The following is a 16,123-nucleotide window of genomic DNA, read 5'->3' on the forward strand; positions in this document are numbered from 1 at the left end:
AGGTGAAAGGAATTATCCCTGTTTTCGCTTTAGGTCCTTTAGAAAACTTTCTGGATCGTCCAGCGATGCGATCGGGAAATCGCAGGATTTTCTTTCTTTTAACCAACAACCCCAGCTCTAGACCAGGGAAGTCTGTAAATAGGTTGGAAGCATGGAAAATAATTCTTCACCTTCAGATCTAAATACATAAAAAACCATCTGGTTGACCACAATGAAATCATTAGGAACTGTCTACTCAAAGAGTTGTATTGAATGCTTATCCTTCCACACAGGAAATGTGTATGGTAAGTGATTGTTGCAATAAATCCAAACAACTCTGGTCATCCTCGCGTTTGATCATCTTTGTGACTTGGGGGTTTAAGGAGGAAGAAAAACTGGGGGAGAAAAGCCTCACTTAACGGGCTGTACGGACCGGACCGCCGGAGCCCCCGCCCGCCGCCGTCGCCGGGAGTGAATAATTCCCGCGGAGGCAGGAGCGGGGCAGCCCCGGCTGCGCCCCGATCGCCGCTTCCCGGCGGGGCGCGCGGGCCCGGGCGGGACCGCGGGGCCGGACCGAGCCGAGCCGGGCCCGCAGCCGCGACCCGCCGGGCCGCCAAACACCTGTTTAATTTGCCGGCGGGGAGAGCGGAGCGGCGAGGCTTGGCGGCGTCGGTAGGCTCCAGTCCGGGGCTCGCCCCCTTCTCATTTTATTTTATTTGGGTTTATTTAACACCCTCTGGGCGGTGGGGGAGAAACCAGGAGCCGGGAGGTAAAGGGGGTGGCCAGCGGGTACCAGCCCGGGTGGCTTCTTCCCGCTCCGAGGCGGGTGCTGCCGGAGCGGAACGGGGCCGGGGCCGGTGCCCGGGGCCGGGGCGCGCCCGCTGTCCCCTGGCGCGGGGCTTCTCCCCGGGCGGCGCCGCCGGCGATTTTCGCTCGGATTTCGCCAAGTTGGGAGCGGGGCCGGGGGGCGCAGGCCGGGGGCGAAGCGGCTAACAAACCCTTCGGTAGGTTGTGTTTTTTTTTTTTTTCTTCTTTCCTTTTTTTCTTTTGCCAAATCCCCGGCGCTTCCTCCCTCCGTGCAGCCAGCCGCGGGGAGCACCCTCTCCTCCCGGGGGCTTCCCTCCCCCCCCCCTTTTTTTTTTCCTCAAAACAAAAGAATTTTTTTTTTTTTTTTGGAAGAAGTTTGCAGCAAAACAAAAGCGGGGGCGCGGTGCGGGGCGAGGGGGCAGAAGCCGGGTTGCCCTGCCCGGCGGAGCCGCCTGGGACCGGGACCGGGGTCCGCCGCTCCGGCTGGCCCCGCCGCCGGCTCCTCCAGCTCCCCGCTCTCCTATTTCCTACTTTTTTTTTTTTTTTCTTTTTCCCTCAAACCGGTTTTCAGAGCAGCTGCCCGGGTGTGCGGCTGCAGTTGGCATATTTCACGCGTTGGAAAAAAAATTAACTGTTTTTCCTTTGTATCTTAATCCAGTGATGAGAGCTCTCCTTTGTTGGCTTTCGAGCTTGCATTTGTTTTATTTATTATAAGGAAATCCAGTTTGGTTCAAATGTATAATCCATTTGAGCACTTAAATCCCCAAACAGCTGGCATTATTTTGTTTTATAATCTTTGGCTTTTCTGCGCAGAGCATATTTCTAAATTCCTACTTGACATTTATGGGGAAAAAACTTTTTAATGTAAATGGATATTGTGATTTTTTTCTGGGTTTTTCCTAATTTACATGCACCATCAATTTTCCTGGGTTTCCTGTTGTTTTAAACTTTTTTTTTCCCCCCATAGCTTGTTAATTATTTTTTTTTCTCCAAGAAAACTTTGTTTCTGGAGAGAGAAAAATGTTAATTTGCCCCATTATTTTAATCTCTGGCATTTGGAAATGGTTGAGAGACCACAAAAATGCAACCTGTTGTAGAAACCAGAGTGGTGTGTTTTATATATTTTAATCGATAGCAGAGAGGTGATTTAGTAATAGGAACTCTGAGTAACATTTTAGTAAAAGATTTGCAGATCTGGTGGCCGCGTATGGGGTGCGCATGTACTTGCATACGTGTATGTTTCTTTGCAGGCTGGTTAGCAAGTGGGGTTTACACTTACAACCAGTGGTCACTGCTGTTTTCTACACTTGCTGAGTGTTTGTGATGCCTACTAAATCCAGCTCTGTTATGGCTTCTCCTACTTTTATCAGACTTTCCTCTTAACTAATTCAGCACACTGCTACAACCCTCGTAAGCAGAGGAACCAAAACTGAGGCAGAGATAACTGATTACAACTTGTTCCTTGGTGAGAGGTCTTTTTTTTTTTTTTTTTATGGTTCAGAGCTAAAGGCTGTTGATTCAATTTGTCTTGGTTGTGGCGTGTTTAGCCTTGCTGTTAGTAACATACACAGGTAATTTGTGTACACTAAACTAGGGTAGCTCTAAAAACTGGTATCTATGCATATAGGTAGCCATGAAAACAAAAATAATAAAAATAGACTTTGTTTTCAGTCTGTCCGTCTAACCTTTGTACTTGGTAGACAGTTTATGTAGCTTCATAGATTGATCTCCACCCCCCCTCCCTCTACTCCTTGTTTAGTTAATTCAACAAAGACTTTTTGCAATCTGTTTGGAGTTTGTCTGATGCTGTGGAAAAGTAGCTGCTGATTTATTTGGTTGCTTTTCGATTTCTGTCTCTAGCCCGTCTTTTCTCCTCCTTTCAGCGGGGATGTCAGCTGTTATTACTTCCTATTGATCCCTTTGCAAAGTGAGAAGTGAACTAAAATTAATGTCAATTCCACTGCTCGGATCAATAGCTGGAGTTATTTTAATCTGGATTTGCGCGAGGTGCTAAATTAAAAAAAATCAGCATAGAGGCAGAAAAGTAGCAGTTCCTCACTCTGCCTGTGCCCACTGCCTTCCCGGCACCCAAATGTTCCCTCCAGCTGATTACCCTGCAATCCATATTTTTTTAATTAAGAAGGTCAGTTAGTTTTCTTATTTTGGGGTTCTATATTTAAACCTATGACATTTTGACATTGGAAGTATATTAACGATAGATTTTCATAATGACTGGTCTGCTGCAGTCCAATCTGTCCGTGTTGCTGGGGGTGGGGAGGTGCTGGGCAAGAAGGGAGCAAGAGAGAACGAAAAAGGAAGTGGGAGCTGAAAAAAAATTAAATTTGGCTGGCTGAGATATTGTAATGTGTTGATTTATTCCCAGTGTAATGAAGTTTGCAAACGAATAAACGGCCGTAGTGATTCACAGTATCCTACAGGAGTGTCAAGTGTTGTGGCCAGATTACTAATTTATGAAAGACATTTAACGTAATGGGGTGATAGCACAAGTAAAAATAGAAAAGGAGGCAGAGGTGGTTGCCCTTTTTTTTTTTTTTTTTCCCTGGAAATCCATGTTTTCCCATGATTGCTCAGTTTCGCTCCCATGATTGCTCAGTTTCGCGTCCATCTTAATGATTGTTTGTTTCTGAGAATGGTGACTTGTTTGCATGCATCTCTTTAGATGCATAATCATACATATGTGTGTGTGTGTGTATATATGTATGTGTATATATATAAAAATATATTTACATGGTTGCATAAGCCCCAGCAACTCCAGATTTGCCAGTGGCTGCAGTTTCCTGACCTCCAGTTTCTGATCAGCCTCGCGTGCAGCTGCAGAGCGGGCGCACCCAGGACTGCAGCGGTGAGCAGGGTGCCCTTGGCATCCCTCCCTCTCCCCCTCACCCTCCGCAGTGAGAACTTGACGGGAAAGTTATTTAAAATTTGGAAGAGAGCAAATCTCTTAATGCGAGATACATAATCTGGTAATTTAGCAATGATGTCTGTAAGGATGGGTGCCAAATGAGGAAGCAGAGAGATGATGTCCACTCATCTTCACAATTAATAACAGTCAGTGGAGTGGCTGGGTACAGGATGGGAGGGAGGAAATGTTATCACTGAACTGCATTAAAGCCACAGACTGGATTTCATACACTTTGTTAACCTAGGCTCCCTCATTCATGGAGTACAAAAGGCACTCCATTAGGGAGACACTCTCACTAAGTTTTATTTGAGATGTTTGACCCTCTGGATTTAAGAGGCACAATTTGTAACAGCTTTTTATTATTATATGATTTTTCTGGCCCTTTGAGCTCCAGCGGCTAGTATATTGTTTCAAAGTTATAGTCCTTGTATTTTAAGCTGGGTTGTGGGGCCTGAATGGCAGGCGACGGAAGCTTAAAAGAAAAGACGTGAGATTGATTGGGGGAGAAAATAACAACAAAAAGCCGGAGCGAACTGGGGGAGATACAGAAAGGAGCATTTTCCCTCCTCTCACCCTGGGAGGGGGTTGTGGCTGGCTGGGTGGCTGCAGCCAACCTGGGAGGCTCAGCAAGATGCGAGGCAGAAATTTTGTTAACATTTTCCTCTAAATGTTAATGGCACATTCAGCGCAGTTTACAAATCTACTTAAGAGTGAGTGCATTAGGAACTAAAATTACTGATCCATTCTCTCTTGTCCCCGACCCGAAAGGCAGACGCTTGTGGAGATCAGATGGCAGAGGCACCCATTATGATTTTAAATATTGCCAGAGACGCCAGGCGTTTTCCTGGGGAAGTCTCTTCTCTTTTGGCTAACAGGGAGTGTGTGTGCACGCGTGGGTGCTTGTGTATTACAGACACGCACCCGTACACAGTCACATTCCTACATTCCTGCATTCCAATGGTGTGTGTGTATGTGTGTATATATATATATATATGATGGTATCAAGTACTGCGTCTGCAAGTACTACCCGTATATATGGAGAGTGAGAGAAAATACGTGTCTGTTATGCACGTCTTAGGCATAGTGTACAGCATAAGCATGAACTCTGGCTTATCTGGTAACTATGTGCAATGGATATTTTTATGCTGGTTCCACATGCATACACCCCCCTAGGCAAATTAGTGGTGTGTGTATGTGTGGGCATTCTTAAGTTTATTGCAATTATATGTACGTGCCTCTTTTGCCATATAAAATTCCAATTATAATTTGGAGCTGCTATCTTAATTTGAGACTGAACCTTGTTTATTAGTGGGTTATTAAATCTGCATGTTATTATGTTTGGTTTGCCTTTCATTCATCTGTACTGGATGATAACCCTTTAACCTGGAGGGCCAGAGCCGATTCCAGTAGTGTGTGAAGTTGTCTATTGATTTTCTTGAATGAGAACAGTGGCGCGTTGCCGGCCCGTGGGTTGTAACACATGTGGCCACCTTGATGCTTGAGCGTCCCAGGGAGAGGAGAGCAGAAACCTAACCAGTTGTGTCGTCTTTTCTTTTCTTTTCTGTTTCCTTGCAGTGTTCAGAGAGTGATGATGCTCCAGTGATTTTTCCTGCTCCATTCCCAGGCATCGCTTTGCTTTCCTTCCAGGGAAGATTGTTCTGCTTGTGATCCTGCTGAGGAAAGAGACTCCGATGGACTTACACCGGGCAGCGTTCAAGATGGAGAACTCACCCTACCTCCCCAACCCGCTGGCCTCCCCAGCACTGATGGTTCTCGCCTCCACAGCCGAAGCCAGCCGTGATGCTTCCATCCCCTGCCAGCAGCCAAGGCCGTTTGGGGTCCCTGTGTCAGCAGACAAGGACGTGCATATTCCCTTTACCAATGGCTCATATACTTTTGCCTCCATGTATCACCGGCAAGGTGGGGTGCCGGGAGCATTTGCAAACCGTGACTTTCCTCCCTCCTTGCTTCACCTCCACCCCCAGTTTGCACCCCCCAACCTGGACTGCACCCCAATCAGTATGTTGAACCACAGCGGCGTTGGGGCTTTCCGCCCGTTTGCGTCTACTGAAGACCGGGAGAGCTACCAGTCAGCCTTTACGCCGGCCAAGCGCCTGAAAAACTGCCATGACACTGACTCACCCCATCTGCGCTTCTCGGACGCTGATGGGAAGGAGTACGAGTTTGGCACGCAGCTCCCCTCCAGCTCCCCCGGCTCCCTCAAAGTTGACGACACGGGGAAGAAGATCTTTGCTGTTTCTGGCCTCATTTCTGACCGGGAGACGTCATCCAGTCCTGAAGACCGAAGTGACAGATGTAAGTACCTCCGTTGACTTGTTCTTTAGTTGCCCCTGGTTGAGATACTCAACAGGTGATTGTCCCACAGTGCTGCGGTTCTTGCTGAAGGCAGAGGAAAACCAGCCTTTCCTGCCTGCCCAGCTCAGCCACCCAGTGTTGCTTCGTCTCTTCTAAATGGACGCTGACAGATTTTGAGGTGATGTGCTCTTGAAGGCAGCTTGTCTTCCAGCACGCAGCTGGAGAGACAATGTTGACCATGCAGAGAGCTGTCTGTGCCCCTGTGCAAGGCCATAGATGCTGGCACATACATGTGTGTAGACAGGAGTGCAGCTGGAGTGTGTAGCCAGAAACTTTCCCAGAGCTTGCAGCAAACACGCACCCCCTGCTTCTTCAGGTATTTTTTTCTGACCTTTTCTTCATGCACACTGTTCTTACAGCAAATGCATCACTGTCAGGATTCATGCCTCAGGTTTTGACAGAAGAACCGTTTCCTCTGGTTAACTTATGAGCATTTCTGGCCACCGATCTCCCTCCTCAAGACATAAACCCGAATCTTTTCTTACAGTTCAGTAAGCTGTTGCACCATGTGCTTTCTCTGAGCGTTTCCCCCTTTTGGTACCTGTTGAAAGGTGATGTGCCCTTTCGCAGATCGGTGGTTGGACTGAAGGAAACCAGTCCACGTGCTCATGGCTGTAACTCCCTGCTCCTCCATCCCTGTGTCCCTTGTGGTGTTGCCCACAGAGAGGGGCAGAGCTGTCCTTTGGGAAGGGCAGGCTTCCAGGTTTGCTGGGCTGGGAGCTGACCCATGATGGGGTACCCTGAAGAAGGGCACTAACTTATGGTTAGAGTTTTCCTGTAAACCCAGACGTGTGGACCAAGGAGCGAGTGGTTTGCTTTTCACGTGAGCTCCTTTGTTCTGTTGAATTTTCTTCCTAGAAAATAATTTTGTTGTTGTTATTATTATTACTACTACATTTTTTTGCAATGAAAACCTGCTGCACCGCTCCTTCCTCTCCCTTTCAGACGTGATTTTTCTTCTCCCCTTTATGATGCTGAGGAGAGTAATAGAGACATTGTGGCTCTCTCTCCCCTGTCGGCACTGCTTCCTCAGGCTGTCTCCTTGAATTAGGCACTGTGCTAACTTACCGGCGCTAAAAGGCATCTGCCTAAACCCAGCGTACCTTTTCAATAAAAGTCATCATAAAATCAACCTGCCTGTAAATCCATCGCTCTTTGGTTTTGAAATATGCTGCAAGTGCGTCTTTTATGCTGGCATTCACCAGGGTAGGACGATTCCCACTGAAGGCAGAAGCCGTGTATTCCTTGCACTACAGACGCGATCTCTTATCTATCTCCCCCCTCTCCTTCTGATCCACCCCCGACCGTGCTACTTTTTGTGCCGCAAGCTCCTTTCATTGTTCAGCATCTCCTCTCCCTCCTTTTGGATTCGTAGGGGAAGCAGATTTAGGTGGGAGTACGTATGGATGTGTATGTGTGTAAGCTGGTAATATAATTATCCTGGGGGGGGGCAAGTGAGATGACAAGGCTGAGAGACATCTTTGTCGATGCTCTTTCTCTTATCGATATAACCTGGCTGTGGAAATGAAGCTTGCTCTAAAGAATATTCCAGGAGATAGCGGCGGAGGAGCGGGTCCGCTACCTAAATTAATTTAGAGCGTGTCAGCTGCCGTGGATCTCAGTAGCAAAATCCTGTCAGATACCCCATTCAAAGAAGTAAATCTGTTAAATGAATTAGACCACATGGAGCGCAGCTGCAGACAGACAGACACATCCACATCCACCGCCGTGCCTTGCCTTTGCCGCCAGCGTGTGCCGACCTGGGTCCTCTCCTTGGGAGCGATGGGGCTTTGCACAGCCCGTGAGAGAGGCAGGGACGGTGACACCCGGGGACACCTGGCTCCCGGTGCTGTGGCAGGGGCCTTGCTGGGGAAAGGAAGCAGGATAAAAACTTTGCAGGCAGCTTTGAAAACTTGGGCAGAAGTGGAAGGTGTTTTGTTGTTTTTCTTACCCATGTTGTTAATTTTTTTTAAGATGCTTTGCTGCATGGTAGAGCCGAGCAAATGCAACAGCCCTGATATTTCATCGACATGAAAATTCTTCTGTAACTACCAGGACAGTGTACACTAAATATGTGTGTTGGCTCTGTATCATATTCCCATCACATATAGATACTGCACCATGGAAACTTCGCTCCATTAACACGGCAAGTTTATTTGGTGTGTGCATACGCACGTATGGGTGTGTTTGCTGGAGGCCGAGAGAGCAAGCGCTGGAGCTTTTTAGAGGATCCTAATGATCTGTGGTGTTGACCATTAGAAAATAAAAACTTCCGCAATGAGGAATTTGAGATATCACAGTTTGCAGATATAATTGTGATCCTGTTTTGCACTGACATTTGCATACAAATTTTTGGAGTTTCTGTATAGATGCATACTTTGGGGGGGTGGTTGTCTCTGACAAGTTTTATGAATTCCTTGTGTAATTGTTATATATAACCCTTCGTAAAAACTGCCTACTTGTCCTCCTGATGGAGAATTTGTTGCAGGTAGGTGGCTGTAGCTTCTAGGCAAAGAGGTAATAAGGCTTTTCTACAACTGTGAACAAAAATGTTAACATTTTCTTAAATCAGCAATACCTTCACATGTCTAACAAGTGCTTTTCAGATTTGCAGAGCTCAACCCTTTAGCTGTATTTTGCAGATTCCTGAAAGGGTTTGTGTTACATGGAAGGTGAATTACTGTGATTTCTCTGTATATTCTTCTGTACCACTGCACATGAACCGTTTTTGAAGAGCTCATTAAAATGTTTGTTTTACCCGATATCTTAAATGGTGATTTTCTAGGATTTTTATTTTTTAGCGGTAATTCGATGCATTGAGTTTTAATATTCCTGAAAAAATTGGTTTATGCTTGAGACACTTTGCAGCAAAATGAGAATCTAGGAAGGCATTTTCGTTTCAGGGAGTGTTTGGAAGTTGCTCTATTTAGTCATGTGTGTCATGGGAGCAAAGTCTTATCCTCTTTTCACCGGTGCAGGATATTTGCAAAATTTAGTAAAATTATTTGGGATATGTGCTGGTTAGCACCTGGCTCTGTAAGACATGTATTTGTGCAGTAGAGATTTCTGTCTTTTGGATAAACCGTTCCTTAGTTATAAAGCAGGGTGCTGTTTTCCAGCAATACCTGTTCCTGTACATCCTGGGAAGGGAGAACATCACTTTTGGGGTGCATCTGGGTGGGATTCTGCTCCTTGTTACTCAGGAAATTGGGCTGAGATGTCTGCTTTTGGCCAAGTTGTCTCTTGCTGTAAAATGCAGGTCCTCAGGAGATCTGGAGTGATGGAGCATACAGGGAACAGGAAGAAGCAGACGTAATGTGTGCTGAATGGGCCCGTCCTCTTAGGTGCTTACTGAGAAAAATAATGCCATTTGTTAGAGTTTAGGGGCTTCTTGTAAAGCACGTGTTAAAGATGCTGGGAGACATATTTTATTGGTTTCCCTTAATAAGCATACAATAGCTGAGATTCCTAGAAGGAGTGGAAAAAAATGGCATGTTCCTTTCTGCAAAAGAGATCTATAGCCCTCTTTTAAGAAAAAAAAAAAAAAATCTCTGGTTTTGTTCTTTGCTTCTAATAAATTCTCTCCCAGTGGCCTTCTGTACCCAGTCACCATGGCATCGCTTTCCCACAAAGTGACATGCAGAGGTCTATGACAAAGCTGGGATCTCTTGGCAAAGAGCTCGTCCTTGGCAGAGTGGACACCTCTGCCGTCCCTGCAAGGCTGCCCGTGTCCCCAGCCTCCCTCGTCCACAGGAGATGGTTTCCTGTTGCTGCTTGGTCTTCATCATGTGTTTTCTGTGACTTCTCGTGGAGCACAGCTTGATGTGTCAAGGTGACTTTCTACATCCTGGCCACTGTATCTTCTGGCCTCAGTTTCCCTGTTACTGCTGGTGGCTCTCGCCCAGCTCCTGGTATGCCCTGGGGATGAGTGATTGAGTTGGTGAGCACGCTGCAATCCTCACTCATCTCTTGGGACTGGTGGGTACAGTGAAGGTGGTTTTATTTACACTATTTTGATTATTATTTTTTATAATAATATTTAACCTCGGTTATCTGGACGCAGTCAGTTTGTCCTGCAACCAGTTTCTCCCCTGCAAGAGAGTGTACACCGAGCTAGTGTGCTCTTTGTTCCACTTGAGGCTTTTAAAGAACGTCTCTAGCATGGGGTTAGTTTTCTTTTTGAAACAACTGGTTCATTATCGATCAAATGTAAATCGCACTTCAGGTGATGAACATCAGGGCTATCTTGACCACAGCCTGAATTCCTGAATAATGTAGAGCTTTGGAAATCAGACCAAGGACTGTCTCTGCAGACACCCTCTCCACCAGACGTGTGTGTTGGGCTTTGTGTTTACGAGCTGGGACCTATGTAGAGACCTTTGTGTGGGCACGTGTACTTGTGCTGGTGGGGAAGAAGGTTTTTCTTCTGATATTTTTGTGGCAGAACAATGGGTTGGAGGGAGAATGCACACGTACACACATGCACACGCCCATTGCTCATGACTTTTCCTGCTGGGGTGCACCACTTCGGAGGCCAGTAAAATTTGGGGTCTAACGTGAAGTGATGCATTGTTGCTAATAATAATCAGCTGTGACCATGGGAAATTGCAAACTTAACATTGCTTATGAAATAAATCAAGTGGAACATTTGCTTTCCGTTGTGCGGTACTCTGTGTGATGTAGGAGGAGTGAAGGAGCAACAATGGATTTTCTGAAGGGGTGGGCAGGCAGATGGGCAGTAGCAGAGATGGGGCACATCCATCCGTCCCTCTCACACCACTGAAAACACACCGTCCTTGTGGGGAGAGATGCACTGCATGGAGGGAGGTCTTGGAGTATGCAGCTATTGCCTCCTTTTTCTACTTTTCTGGCAACAACCTTCCTGCTCCCTCTGTAAACTGTTGCCGAGACTCCTTTCCGTGCTGTTCGGCTTAATTGTCTTGCCTGGATAAAGAAATGTTTGAACAGTTAAAGTGGGGAAGGGCTGGATGGGAGCAGCCCCTGCCGGCTGCGGGGCCATCTGGCCTGCCTTGGATCTGCCGGTCTCCAGTTTATATTTCTCTTTCTGTTATTTGGGGCTATCTGGCGCATTCGGAATACCTAATCACCATGGTGAGAGGAGGGATGGGGCTGCCTACCCCACCTCGCCACCCCCTCGGCCTCCCCTTCCCATCAATTGTCATGCAGAACCCGGCCGGGCGGCTGTTCTGCATTTGCTGTCCTCACCGGGCGCTGGCAGAAGGATGGCTTGTAATTGATCGTTTCGGGGGAGGGCTGGGGCTGTTTTCTCCTCCAAAATGTTCCCCCGTGCCGCCGCTGCCATCCGACCAGCTTTCACGTCATCTCAGCCATGCCAGCGATGCCGCATCCCCTTTATCGTCCTTTTTGGACTCCCTGGGAGCTGGTGTCGGGGCTCGTCCTCGGAGCAGCGACCATCACCTAAGTGTCCCATTTATCCGTCACCTGCTGGAGAGATAGGCACGGGCGCAGTAAATATTTATCACTCCTCTTTTACTCTGTGTGTCTGAACGCTGGCATGAGTGTATTTATTGTACAATTGCAGGGCAAACTCCCCATCTAGCTCAGTATTTCCCATCAAAACCACAGCCCCCAAAGCACTGGCCAAACCTTGCTTTTCGAGAAGGATTTAATCACATTAAATCTTCGGCCCCATCGATCAGACTCGACTGCTGTCACGAAATCGCGGCAGGAGAAGCGAAGGCAGACTTGGTGGCTGCTGTGCGGGGCTGGGGATTGGGAATCCTGACCTCGGGCACGGCTCGGAGCCACAATTTCCCGATCCCCAACGGGGGAACAGCGATACCTCCCTCACGGCGGCGTGTGCCGCTTTGATATCTTCTGACAGAAGACACTAGGCAAGGGCAAAGTATTAGTATTATTAATATAGTACAGTTAGTAGAATATTATGAACTATTATAAATCATTGCCGCTAAACTGCAGTTATTAAAGGAAATGACCAAAGTGCACTTTGTGAGCCAGGATCTCTGACAGTTAAAACATTGTTTTATTATTTTACTTGCTAACTTGCAAAATTCAAGAGCTAGCAACAGTTTCCTGGTTGATTGGTGGCGAGTGCGTAAGTAATTGGGAGAAGCAGGGGGAAATGGGTGTACATTTCAGGAGGGACAGAATAAGCATCAGTGCCTCTCTGATTTTTTTTTTTTCCTCTTTCTTTGATAATTTGAAGGTCTCAAAGGAAAGAGACATACTCAGGCATAGGCCTAATCCTGCTCTGTAGGACTGAAAGTGACCAAGGCAACAAGATACTAGAGTTTCTGGAATTCCCCCTTGGAAAAAATAAAAGTGAAGATATTCATGAATTGTTTCTCGTTGTTATTTGCTTGGTATCATTTAGACAAGTCCCATTAAATGCCAGCAGCAGATTCATTTTTCCCCTCTTTGTTTGCCTTCCAAGGAGCAGAAAACAGACATAATTATATTTTACATGAGACTGTAAGATTTCCTCTCATCTCTTTTTTTCTGGCTAATATCTGCAGCTATAAAATAAATTCCATTTGTGCATACATGGTGTTAGACTGAGGTAAATAACTGTCATCTAAAATCTGTCTAACCTTAATCTGCATCAGGAGCACTATAGAGAACTGTACCCATTTGTATAATATTAAGCTTTATTTTTATTATGGATTTCTAATGCAAATTCATAGTGGGGGCAAAGTTGTTTTCTTTTAATACCATATTCCAAGAAAAGCAGCCATTGAAAGTAAATTGTGATGATTTTTATCCTGCGGTTCATGTCACTGGTGGTCTTCGATCATGTCAGTTTGCTTGATAGCCTATGAATTTTTCACCTCTCTTCTTCAGGATGGAATTGTAGATTTGGGGACTTCCGAGGACACTTTTCAGCTATGCAAAGCAATTGAAATTCTTCAGGAATAATGGATTTATATTTTGGAAATTTAATGTGAGATTGGATTCCTATGCAGTGTCATCTGAAAAAGGCCATGCGTATTTTTTTGTAGACCTACACATGTAATCTGTGTATGTGTCTTTGTGCCCTTTTATGCAACCTCGCTGTTTTCCTGCATGGCTCTGCTGGCCTGAGTGATCTCTGTGTATATAAACTCTCAGGTTACAGATATTCAGGGCAAATTCATCATCCCGAATTCAGTTCTCTTAACATCTTAGTGCTGAAGTTATTTTCCTGTTGCTGCTAGAGCATTTGTTGGCCAGGTTGATCTTTCTCTGGGACCCAGCCCTCAAGTCAGTGAAGGTGCTGAATAAGTACTGTGGATTTCGGAACTATCTGTGTCTGTCTGTCTTTTTCTTTGCCTTGTCTTTTTAAAACATGCATGGTGGTTGCGATAAGCCAGGTGTTCTTTAGCCTTCACTTTCTCCTCTCCTTCGACCATTCGCTGGCATCTTGAATTGCAGCAGCACCCTGAGCAACAGAAAAGGGGGAAAAGCAATGTCAGGAAGGAGTGAGGCAAAGAGAGATTTATTGTCTTAAACTTGGGTAACATGGAGAGGGAGTCCTGGTGACAGTGAAACTTCCCTTTGAGTTCAGGTGTGGGACACTTCCATGGTATTTATTGTCACTTGGGACATTGTTTCTTATCAGTATTGTTTTAAAATCTTCCTTTTTTGGTAGCCTGAACCGAGATATTCTTTCTCACTAAATTGCAGAGCAAGAATGTGTTTTGTACTTTTTCTTGTGAATACCGGGCTGTCCTGCGATGGGAAAAGGAAGGCACTAAATGTCTCTGGATACCCCTAAAAGGAAAAGCTGGAAACTGTGTCCTTGCTTTCACCCAGCAGCACCGATTCCTGGTAACAGGCTCTCACCAGAGTAACAATGTCAAGTTTTAAATTTGGAAAGACACGAGAGCTTTTACGTGTGAGCTTTTTTGCTGGTTCAGTCCTGCAGCCTTGCAGGTGCTGCAGCCCTGAGCAGGGCGAGGGTGCAGGATGCGTCCCGCCGCAGGTGCTGGGCTCGCGGGCACCGCTGGTTTCCCGAGCGCGGGCTGGTTCCTCGGTTTCGTGGCTGGAAGGTGAAATGTTCTGCAACTGTGGTATGAAAACTAAACCAGAAAGCGCTGGGGTGTCAGTCTGCAGGTGAGCAGCGTGGCGCTGGGTGGAGACTTAACAAATGCAGGCCAGAATGAAAAGTGAAACCCAGGGGACTGCTCTGATGACTGATTTCTTTCTATTGGGATTTTTGATACTTTGTTTCAAATTAAGATAATGTTAATTAAACGTGACTCAGCCTTTTCATCTGATTTTGATATCATTTCACTGCACTTTAAGGAACAACTTGAAAAGCCATTTATTATGTGAAATTCTCTGTCCTGTAACATCCCTTGCTATAGGGAGGCATAGGATAATAATCCCTCATCGCAGAGAGCCTGCATTGGCTGTTGTGCCAGGGTAGGATAACACCTGGTACCAGATTACCGCTCTGCTTTCTCCTCCGTCCTTGCTTGCAATATTGAAGATTTCTTTAGGAGTTTTCTGTCCCAGTCCTCTTCGAGGGGAGACTCCACAAAATTCCCTCCTGGGAACCCCTGTCCGAGCCCCCACGCTGCACCAGAGGTGATGCGGGGGTGTTTGTGAGCAAGTGGGGAGGGGGGCTTGTGGGGACAAACAGCATCCAGGGTGCTGCACCTCAGGCTGGGTGAGCAAAAGCCTTATGGGGGTGTCCTGGCCATGCCACAGCAGAGCCACCCCACACCCAGGCCAAGCTTCAGCCCACGCAGGCTAGAGGGAACCTCGTCTCCTTGTTGCTGTTTGCGGCGTGGGTGATCCTTCAAGGTCCTGACAGCCGTGGATGTGTGGAAAGTGCCATCCTGGGTGCCAGGTGTCAGGGCAGGTCAGAGGGGGGATCCCTGCAAAACACTACAGCAGCCCGCTTCCTTCTCGTGTTTATTCTCCTCCTTGTGAACCAGTTTCACTTCTCATTGCCAGCGCTAGAGGTTGGAGGTGAGCCTCCAGCAAAGTCCTTAGCTAGGGTGACAGCTTTTTTCTCCTGAGCTCTTGTCTTCATCCTCCCCATGAAGGCAGTTCGACCACTGGCCTTTTTTTTTTTCACTGGGGCGATGAAGGAGCAATCAGTGACCGGAGTAACCCCGCCTGGAGCGTGAGCAGAGGAACTTAACGGTCACAATCAAAAAGTTGCCAGTGTAAGTGGGTTCATACATCAGGAGGTGCCCCTTAGACAGGAGAAGGGGAGAGCAAGCAGCTAAACTAAGCAGTTTCTTTTTCTTTGCCCTCAGTTGTGCCTTTTGCTCAGTGCACAGCCCTGGACAGGACCGCTGGCACTTGCCACCGTCTCTGCTGCTCCCTCCTTTCTGCATATTGGGGTTCATGCACAAAAATGTTGTTCTCGGAGTTTTCCTGGTTACAGAAGAGTCATGGTGATCGGCAGTCTGCCTTCGCTCAAGATTTGGGGCCAATGTGCTCAGGGAGGCTGTGGTGAAGGTGCCTGGAGATTCAACAGAGGGGGAAGCAGGGAGTCTGCAGACTAGAAATTAAATATCAGCAAGAAATCTTTGAGAGAGTGTGAAGTAGAAAAGTGCTACAAGTTATTTCTGTCTTAATTTGGCCGGTGTGTTGTGTCCAGTCCCATGTCGGGTCCAGGACTGAAATAAGTATGATGATATTTGGATCAGGACTGGGATATACTGGAAAAAGTAAGCCGTGAAAGTTTGTAGTTCTCTGTCTCCATTAGCCAGAAATAATGTTCCCACCATCTCATTATTTTCCCTCTTAAAATGAAAACAACACGTTGACTGTGGAAAAGGATTGTGCTAGAGCACGACAGAGCTGGGCAGAGGGAACTCGGATTGGCCTCGCTCGCACGTAACTCGGATACTGTGGATGTTATAGTCAGGGGAAGCTGTATTTGGTGTGGTCTGGATCAGGCCCCAAGTTTTATGGCCTTAAACTGAAAAAAAAAAAAAAAAAAGCTTCACTTTTGGTCATCTCTTCAGGAACACTGCAAGGACCCAAGTCTGCCCTCGGGCACGTGCATCTCCCACCTGGGCGCCCACCCCGTTAAGC

The 16,123-nt window shown here is 46.8% G+C and overlaps 1 protein-coding gene across 1 annotated transcript in view; it reads left to right on the forward strand.

Moving 5' to 3' along the window:
- The first annotated feature begins 562 nt into the window (after positions 1–562).
- The window catches only part of RNF220 (ring finger protein 220), a 223,684-nt gene continuing 208,123 nt past the window's right edge, over positions 563–16,123 (forward strand). The window contains exons 1-2 of the mRNA XM_065657825.1: positions 563–651; positions 5,285–6,025. Coding sequence (XP_065513897.1) covers positions 5,401–6,025 — 625 coding nt within the window. The 5' untranslated portion in view covers positions 563–651; positions 5,285–5,400. The remainder of the gene's footprint in view (positions 652–5,284; positions 6,026–16,123) is intronic.

The sequence above is a fragment of the Caloenas nicobarica genome, chromosome Z (genome assembly GCF_036013445.1).
Source record: "Caloenas nicobarica isolate bCalNic1 chromosome Z, bCalNic1.hap1, whole genome shotgun sequence".
Taxonomy (NCBI): domain Eukaryota; kingdom Metazoa; phylum Chordata; class Aves; order Columbiformes; family Columbidae; genus Caloenas; species Caloenas nicobarica.